Genomic DNA, 10,004 nt, shown 5'->3' with positions numbered 1-10,004 from the left:
GATTCTAGCTCTCTATACCTATTAAGAATTGGTGAATGTCTCGAGGAGAAAAGCAACACAGACTGTCAATTCCATTTCTTTGTCCTTTTTTTTCCTCCGGGCTCTTAGTCCCTCAAATCCTGGTTGACTAGGTAGCCCTGAACTCTAGATTTTGAATCTTTAGCCCTAGGAAGCTTCTGAAAACCCTACTCAGGTTTTCTGCCTCTTAGCAGCTTCTTTTTCAGCCTCTCCTCCAGTGTTAACAATGAATTGGCAAATGCCTCAAGGAAAAAATTGCCAATTTCACCTCATTAAGTTTCCCTTTTCTCCAGAATTTTATTTTATTTATTTTTATATTTTTATTTATTTATTTTTTTGAGACAGAGTCTCACTCTGTTGCCTGGGCTAGAGTGGCGTGGCGTCAGCCTAGCTCACAGCAACCTCAAATTCCCGGGCTCAAGCAATCCTCCTGCCTCAGCCTCCCGAGTAGCTGGGACTACAGGCATGTGCCACCATGCCTGGCTAATTTTTTCTGTATATATTTTTAGTTTTCCAGCTAATTTCTTTCTATTTTTTTTTTAGTAGAGACATGGTCTCGCTCTTGCTCAGGCTGTTCTCGAACTCCTGACCTTGAGTGATCCTCCCGCCTCAGCCTCCCAGAGTGCTAGGATTACAGGTGTGAGCCACCACGCCCGGCCTCTCCAAAATTTAATTCTTCAAAATCTGGCTGCTTTGGTAGCTATCCAATGTCTTTAAAGAATTTAATTTGTATTTTTTTTTTAGCTTTTCTTGTACCTTTCAGTAGAAGGATTTGTCTTCTATTAGTAGGCTATCATATCCAGAAACAGACTATTCTTCACAACTTTGACATATAATATTTTCATTACCATTCCATTCAGAATGTTTTCTAATTTTAATTCTGATTTCTTCTTTGACCTATGGGCTATTTAGAAATATATTTTTTAATTTTCAAAAGTATGGGGATTTTTAGTGATATTTTTGTTATTGATTTCTAGTTAATTGCACCATGCTTAGAGAACATGCTCTGTATGACTTTTAATCTCTTGAAATTTGTTAAAACTTGCTTTATGGCCTAGAATATGATCAATTCTTATAAACATTCCATATGTTTTTGAAAAGAATGTCTTTTGTAGTTGTTGAGTGTGGTGTTATAGCAATTAGGGATTGAGCTAATTAGGTCAGTTTTGCTAATCGTGCTCAAATCTTTTATGCCTTGCTGTTTTTATCTGCTTATTCTGTCAGCTACGAAAAGAGATATGTTAAAATCTCCCACTATGATTGGGGACCTGGTTATGATTTCTTATAGTTCTGTATATTTTCACTTTATATATTTTGAAGCTATATTGTTAGATTCATGCAAATTTGGAATTATTATATCTATCTGGAGAATTATGCATTTTGTTCCTCATGAAATGTCCTTCTTTATCTCTAATAACACTTTTTACATAAAGTCCATTTTATTTTATACTAATACCAACTTTTTTGGTTGGTGTTTTCATGGAATATATTTTCTATTTTTATACTTTCAATCTTCCTGTATGTTCAAGTTTTAGATGTATTTCTTGTGAACCGTATATAGCTGAGTTTTGTTATATTTATCAAATCTTGTAATCTTTATATTTGAATTGAAGCAGTCTGTTTTTTTGGGGGGGGTTTCTTTTTTTTTTATTTCATCTTATTGTTATGGGGGATACAGAATTGCAGGTTACATACGTTGCCCATGTACCGCCTTTCCCCCCAAGTCAGAGCTCCAGGTCTGTTTTTATTTCATGTAATTTCTGACATATTTAGAGTTAAGTATCTTATCTTACTCAGTTTTTCCTATTTAACCCACCTACTCTATGTTCCATTTTCTTTCCCCTCTTGTCTTTTTTGAATTTATCAATTTTTTTATTATTCCTCTTTCCTCTATAAGCTTGAGAGTAACATTAATTTACTATTGTTTAGTGGTTACTTTAGAAATTATAGAATACATTCTTGATTTTTCAAAGTCTACTGTTAATTGTTCCTTTTACCCTCTTCCAAGACAATTCACAGAACTTAAAATATTAACTCAATTTACCCTCTTCTCAATTTATATGCCATTGCTGTCATGTATTTTAACTCTGTATTTTCAACTTAATTTTCTATATAATTCAATGTTTCAAGACATTCTTATCATTGTTTTGAATAGTCAATAATTGTTTAGATCTGCCTACCTATTTACTCTTTCCTTTACACTTCTTTTCTTTCTACTTTGTAGGAAGATAAATTTTTATTCTGCCTAAATGATAACTTTTAGTATTTTTTCTAGTATGAGTTTGCTAGTGATGATTTTTTTCTCCTTTTTGTTTTGTTTTGTTTTGTTTTGCCTGAGAATGTCTTTATTTCACCTTCATTGTTGAAGGATATTATCTATGGGCATATATATCTAGGTTGGCAGTAATTTTCTTTCAGCTCTTTAAAGATATCTTTCCATTGTCTGGCTTCCATTTTTTCCTGTTTGAGAAGTCAGCTTCTCAAAGAAGAGAAATCCAATTATTGCTCCTTTGAAGATAGTCTGAGATTTGTGTTTTATGGCTGATTTTAAGGTAGTCTCTTTCTCTCTCCTTTTTTTTTTGTTGCCAGCAGTTTTACTATAATGTGAATAAGTGCAATATCTAACATTTATCCTGTTTGAGGTTTAAAGGACTTCTTGAATCTGTGGCTTGATGTTTTAGAAAGTTCAGAAAATTCTCAACCATTATTTCTTTAGATATCACTTCTGCCTGATTTATTCTCTCCTCTCCTTCTGAATTTTAAGTACACATGTTAAACCTTCTCTCTGTATTTTCTCTTACTCCTAATTCTTCATCCTTTTGTGACTCTGTGATTCAGTCTGGATAGTTTCTTCTGACCTAACTTTCTGTTCAATAATTTTCTCTTCATCTATGTATACTGTGCTGTTAGATCCATCCATTCAGCTCTTAATTTAGATTATTCTATTTTTCAGCTCTAGAGTTTCCATTTTTTATAGTTTCTATTTATCTGCAGAAATTCTTGATGTTGTCTTTTATCTCTGTAAGCAGAGAAAGCATACTTATTTTAACTCTGATAAGTCTAATATCTGAGGCCCCAATGAGTCTTTTTCCATTGCCTGTCATTTCTGATTGCTTTTAATTTTGTCTTGTTTTCTTATGTACTTGGTTGTGTGCCAGATATTGTATTTTGCAAAATTTTGCAAATAATTTGAGATGGATGTTATTTCTCTCCAAAAAAGATTTGTATTTGTGCCTGCTAGGTCCCTAGGAGAATTAGCACTCTGGAATTACCTTAATCTAATTTTCAGTGGTTGAGATTTTTAAAAGTTAAACTGAAGTGGTTGTGAGAGTCTATCTTTGGTTCACCCTGACTCTGAGGTGCAGCTCTTTCAGCATCACAGCCCAAAGACATTGAGGTTCACCAGGTACACCTTTTGGTAAGGGTTCCAATCTCTGCCTCCCTAGCCTCGAGGGGCTGTCCAAAAGTCCCCTCAATAACTGCATATACTCCACTGGGAAGAGTGACCCTAACATTAGTCTCAACTTTTTCCGCCCATTCTTATTCTGAATCATTTGTTCTTCACTGTCTTGTTAGCCCTTTAGTGCCTTCAGAAAATTTTTTAAAAATATGTTTTTTTCGGCCGGGCGCGGTGGCTCACGCCTGTAATCCTAGCACTCTGGGAGGCCGAGGTGGGCGGATCGTTTGAGCTCAGGAGTTCGAGACCAGCCTGAGCAAGAGCGAGACTCCATCTCTACTAAAAATAGAAATAAATTATATGGACAGCTAAAAATATATATAGAAAAAATTAGCCGGGCATGGTGGCGCATGCCTGTAGTCCCAGCTACTCGGGAGGCTGAGACAGGAGGATCCCTTGAGCCCAGGAGTTTGAGGTTGCTGTGAGCTAGGCTGACGCCACGGCACTCACTCTAGCCTGGGCAACAGAGTGAGACTCTGTCTCAAAAAAAAAAAAAAAATAAATAAATAAAAAAAATATGTTTTTTTCTAGCTTCCCTAGATGAGTAGAAGGATTGGTTCCATTTACTTATCTCACGTTTCTCTAACTCACTATAGAGACCTTTTGGTAAACTTTTGTTGAAGTATACCATATATATATAGAAAAGTGCACAACAGTTCAGTTCAATGAATTTTCACAAAGTAAACAAGAAACAAAATATTAGCCACACACTGGAAGCTCTCTCCATGCCCCCATCTAGTCACTAACGCGTCCCAAGGGGAAATCGCTGTTCTGACTTCTAATAACATAGTTTTGCGTATGTGTTTTTCTTTAAACTTTAGGTAAATGGAATCACATAGTATATATTATTTTGTTTTTTGTTTTTTGCTAGCATTGTTTGTAAGAATAATCCCATACCATTGCATGTATAGTGTTCATTTGATTTATGAATGTAAATCTCATTTATGAATATTCTATATTTTATTTGTTCATTCTACTGTTTTTTTTTTTTTTTTTTGAGACAGAGTCTCACTCTGTTGCCCAGGCTAGAGTGAGTGCCGTGGCGTCAGCCTAGCTCACAGCAACCTCAAACTCCTGAGCTCAAGGGATCCTCCTGTCTCAGCCTCCCGAGTAGCTGGGACTACAGGCATGCACCACCATGCCCGGCTAATTTTTTCTATATATATTTTTAGCTGTCCATATAATTTCTTTCTATTTTTAGTAGAGATGGGGTCTCGCTCTTGCTGAGGCTGGTCTCGAACTCCTGAGCTCAAACGATCCGCCCACCTCGGCCTCCCAGAGTGCTAGGATTACAGGCGTGAGCCACCGCGCCCAGCCTGTTCATTCTACTGTTGATGGATATTTAGGTTGTTTCCACTTTGGGGTTATTATGAATAATGCTGCTATGAACATTCTTCTACATGTCTTTTGGTGAACATATGCATGCATTTCTGTTGGGTGCAAGGTCATAAGGTGTGCATATTTTTAGTCTGAAAACAAAAATTAGGGTTTGGAGTCTGGAGTGTAGTGAACTCAACAAGATAAATGCTATCTTATGGAGGCCTGTCTGGAAAGCCAGGTGATCTTCTTGTTCAAGAGACAGCTCTGTTCATTTCTTGTCCCATTGACTTTAACATTTGACACTGCAGCTAAAATGTGTTTTGCCTTAAATCCTATTCTCAGAAATAATTAGTGGTGACATTCCAGCAAACATCACTGCAGAAAACTCCCTATACATATAAAGGCATAAACAAATCTTTTTTAAAAAAATGAATAATTAAAATATCTCTATCCCTCCATGCCTTATTTCATGAAATATGCCTTTTCAGAGGTCCAAGCAAGAAGATGGATATTAGTTACCGAGGGGAAAAGAAGTAGAGAGATGAGCCACTGACTTATATTCTAGAAGATAAAGAAGTAGAAATAGATAGTTGCTCCAGGAGAAGATATGAAAGGATCAGGATAAGTTTTCTCCCTGGAAATTAGAGAAAGACAAATTCCAGCAAAATGAAAATGCATTTTTCTTTTGGCTTCTAGGATTGGCAAAGAAAAGAATGAGTGACAAGTCTGGTGTGCTGGGAGGAAGAGAGAGAGGCGGGTACATTCTTTTATCACTGCTGGTGGGAGGGGAAGTTGGCAACCATGGCTCATTTGTGATGTGTATCTCAGGTGACCAAGATCTGTGAAGTGAAGTCTTTTTGATCCAGCCATCAGCTCCTTGTCGACCTCAGAGAGACATGATTGTAGCTGAGCAAAGAAGGAAGAAATTGCTCTGATTATGTGCAGGTTGGTGTGAGAATGAATGTTGCCTGAGAAGTCTTAAGGTTGGAGTTGGGACAGAGTCAGCTTCTTCTACATGCCCACCCCACCCACCAGCTCGTTTTTGTGCATGGGGTCAGGGGCAGAGCTGATGCTGGGGAGCTGGGAGTGAGAAGTGAGAAATGTTTGAGAGTGCTGAATCAGTAAAAGGTAGGAACTGGGGCCCAAAACCCAGCACTAAATATTCACAGACCTTACCAATAGACATTAGTTTGTCTGTCTGCAGGGGGCAGCATAACCCAAGGGAAAAGAAGAGGAAGCCCGTGACAGTACATTTGCTAGAGACTGAAGCAAGCATGCATTTCTTCAAGGAAATGTGGGTCCGGAACTGGTCACAATGGGGTGGTAGAGGCAAGCGCTAAACCAGAATGTGCCCTTCCACTCCTGTTTTCAGAAAACCCTAATCCCAGTCCTTTTTGGCTCTGGGAAAGCAGTGTCAACATCTGTAAGGCACAACGGGTAGGGGTGAGGTGGGGTAGAGCAGAAAAGTGGGCATTTGTTGGGGAGGGTGGGTGATAACGTGGTGGGACGGCAGGGTGGGGGGTGTGCCTGAGACCTAAATGGGAGAATTCTGAAAGCTAGATTCCTTGCTCTGGAGAGCGTGCACCTGAGACTTATGTGCCGGTGTATCTACGTCTCCATTCTTTCTTATCTGTCTACTTGTAGACAATAATCTGGGCAAGAAAGGGAGGAAATTGCTCCATACAGTGTGATATGCTGGAGATAAGGGGTGGGAATGAGGCGTCAGAGTCAGAACACAGAGTCCAGAGGTGACTCAGCTTCTCCCACTCCCAGCCTTTACTCTCCTCTCCTCTCCTCTTATTTTGGTACTGCAAAAAGGCAAGTTCTGTACCTCTGGGGAAATAGTGGAAATGAGATTGAGAGAGGTAAATGCTCATGGGAGGAACATATGAAAACTAAAACCCTAAATCAGGAAACAGAGATACTGACACACTTGTATCCTGTGTGTTGACATGACTCTCTAAGGAGGCTTATATCAAAGCTCTATGTGTTTGCATTGCCCCTAGGTCCATGCTGGAGGCAGTTAGATAGCTTGTGTCCAGGAAAAGAACAATGTCCTTCTTATAACAGGACAACTACATGACTTTTTCAAGAGTGAGACCCATCTGTGAGTTATCATAGATATGGTATGCCCTCAAATTAATGAATTAGTGAAAGCACATCTGGAGGTGGGGTCTAGAAGTTGGTACAGTGTTCACCTACTAATCAGAAGAAGGTACAACCAAATAAGAGAAGACTAGAAGGTGGGGGGGGGGGGGAACTACAGACAGGGGTGAGGACAGGTAAGGGCTCTGGTCTCCAGTCCAGGGTCCAGGAAAAGCCAAGACCTGGGGATAAACCTGATATGAATCATGGGCAGTAAGAGCCCAGGACTTCCCCCAAAGAACACAATTCAAATAAATAATAATCATCTTTTCCCCAGTGAAAATGATGATATTGTGGGGGGAATGCTGAAGAAATGTCAGTTGCTTTAGGTCTGAAGTATGACGTTAGTAAAATAACAAGAAAAAAATTTAAAAAAAGAAATAAAATTTATATTAAAAAAAGAAATGTCAGTTGCATTCTTGACCTCTCCAAGTGTCTTTTTCTTTTCTTTCCTTTTTTTTTTTTTTTTTTTTTCTCGGGACACAGTCTCACTCTGTTGCCTGGGCTAGAGTGCCATGGCATCAGCCTAGCTCACAGCAACCTCAAACTCCTGGGCTAAAGTGATCCTCCCACCTCGGCCTCCCAGAGTGCTAGGATTACAGGTGTGAGCCACCACGCCTGGCCTCTCAAAGTGTCTTTTCATTGAGGGGAAAATGCTGTTTGCTGAGCCCAAGGATGCGGGTTTGTCATTTAGCCACAATATCAATAGTCATTTGGCCAGCCTCTCAATTGTTGGAAACACGATCCCCACTCCCAACCCCACTGTTGGAGAGGCTTTGTGTGCCCCGGATACCGTAAATGAGAGTACTGAAACCCAGGGCCAGATTAAGATGTACATCAATGAAGTGTGTCGGGAGACTGTGTCACGTTGCTGCAACTCATTTCTGCAGCAGGCCGGATTAAATTTGTTAATAAGCATGACAGTTATTAATAACATGCTTGCCAAGTCCGTTTCAGACTTGAAGTTTCCTTTGATTTCAGAGGAAAGTGGATGTGCTAAGGTTCAGCTTTTGAAATCGCTGATGGGTTTGTCTGAAAAGCCAGTCTTGGCGGGGGAATTGCTCAGTGCCCAGATGCTGCTCTCATTCATGTCCCTCTTTATCAGAAATGGAAACAGAGAGATTCCCCTGGAAACCCTTGCCCGGTAAATGACCGTCTCGAACACAATGGGACTGATTCCACCCCAAACCCGCTTGTTTGCAGATGTCAAAGAATCTGCAGAGGGTGCTACGGAAGATCCAGCCTTAGCCAATCGCCACATCATTGGGTGAAAGTTCTAGTGCTAAATCGAGGACCACACTCTTATTGGCCAGGCAGGGGCTCCCACAGAGCTTTGAGTACCTCCTTGGTTTTGCAGTGTGCAGGCAATGTGCATTGTAAATTGCTCCCTTGCAGCCCCCTTCATGTGGCAAAGGGATCACTCTGGCTGCCCGCTGTGGATAAAGAACATGAAATCATAGCATCACGGAGCGCAGTTGTTGCCTGTGGTGGTGGTGGTCTCCCTGTCTAAGCGGGACCACTTTGCAGAGACTAGCGGCATATCGGAGCTTGAGCTGAAAATGCCTTTGTCGCAGCTTGGGTTGAATTATTTTTCATGTATTCTTTCTTCTACACGAGCTGATGGATGGCGAACCTATTCATCACAAAAGGGCACTCCCCTTCTATCTATTGTACTGACTTAACCTCTTCCACCCAAGTCCGCATCTGTGTGTATCATCAATAAAGTTGTGTGCCTTGATTGGCAAAAAAAGAGACATGGTCCTTGTCCTTGAGTTTACAGTCTGCACGAAGAGAAAGAGAAAAAAGCACGGTAAACGCCAGCAGACTGGGGCGTCCGCTGCTCCCTGACAAATGCACCCTTCTCAGTGCTCACTGGAGGCAGGGGTAGAAATGGGCTGCAGTGCTCAGAATGAGCTTCAAGAAAGGGCTGGAGGCAGGCGTGGGAGACTGGGGTGGGGGCAGCTGGTGAAATTAAGATGCAACATTGAGGGGGCTAAATGAGAAAATACCCTTGAAGCAGGCAGCCCAGTGCCCGACACAGAGAAATCCCTCCATAAGGGTGTCTTTCCTTGACTGCCTGCCTAGGGAGGAAGGTCAGTATCCTTGGCATTTGTCTGTGCATCCCATGCTGGGGGTGGGGTGGGGGGTAGGGATAGGGGCGGTGGGGGTGGGGCGCTCTGCCGCACATCCATGAGCATTTAATGCAGAATCATCGCAATAAAGGTTGCCACTTGCCCGCTGCCTGCCTTGTGTAGTTCTATTTCTCCAGCAGAGCCCCTGTTAAACCTGCTTACAGCCCTCCTCTCTTCCTTCAGATCCCAAGCATTGCCTCCTGGCAGAGTGAGAAGGGTTGGCTGCCGCTTCCTTTGGGGGAATGACCTTTGTTCTGTATCCACCCCCCCCCCACACACACACACCCTGTACCTTTGGTGGGACCCAGGAAGGGGACAGTGAAGCCCTCCATCAACTCCCCCGGGGTGGTAGGGCAGATGCTGTGGGTGCTTGGCACAGCCCTGGCTGGTCCATCCATCAGGAGACACCTCCATGCCCTCCGACTGAGGTCCCATCACCCCTGCTAAGGAAGGAAGCGCTCTTGTGTGCTGAAGCACTCCACGGGGCCGGGCAACTCCTCCCCCAACATTTCCAGCCCCCCCCCAGCAAGCCTTAGCCCCTGCCTCACCACAGCTGAGTTCGATGCATGTTCGTGATGTGTCAAGTGGTCCCCTTCCCCACAGTCATGACAAACCCAGTAAACACATCTGCTCCCCTCGGGCAGTGCTGCTGTGCCCGGTGCCCTCTCCTGGTCGGTCTCCCTGGGCTGCTGCTGTGGGTCACTGTGCCCTGGGCAGCAGCAGCCTACACAGTGCTCCGCCTTCTGCCTGTTCTCCTCCACACAGAGCATGGCCCTCTTTTCTTTTCTTATTTTCCTTTCCCCCGGAATTTGTGTTCCAGGTGGGTTACAGTGTTCCTGCTTGGACCGTCTGCTCCATGCTGACCAGCGCGCCTGGGCGCCTGCCTGGTCCCAGACCAACTCTGGGAATTCTTCCAGCCTGGGATGGGGACT

The 10,004-nt window shown here is 42.3% G+C and overlaps 1 protein-coding gene across 1 annotated transcript; it reads left to right on the top strand.

The window, feature by feature from the left end:
- The first annotated feature begins 7,575 nt into the window (after positions 1–7,575).
- On the top strand, positions 7,576–8,637 carry LOC138378335 (protein ARMCX6-like). The gene has a single exon (XM_069463702.1). The coding sequence runs from the start codon at positions 7,594–7,596 to the stop codon at positions 8,086–8,088; it is 495 nt and encodes a 164-aa protein (XP_069319803.1). The 5' UTR covers positions 7,576–7,593; the 3' UTR covers positions 8,089–8,637.
- The last annotated feature ends 1,367 nt before the right edge of the window (positions 8,638–10,004 follow it).

This window comes from Eulemur rufifrons, chromosome 30 (genome assembly GCF_041146395.1).
Source record: "Eulemur rufifrons isolate Redbay chromosome 30, OSU_ERuf_1, whole genome shotgun sequence".
In the NCBI taxonomy this organism is placed as follows: Eukaryota; Metazoa; Chordata; class Mammalia; order Primates; family Lemuridae; genus Eulemur; species Eulemur rufifrons.
This window is presented reverse-complemented; position numbering and strand designations above follow the sequence as displayed.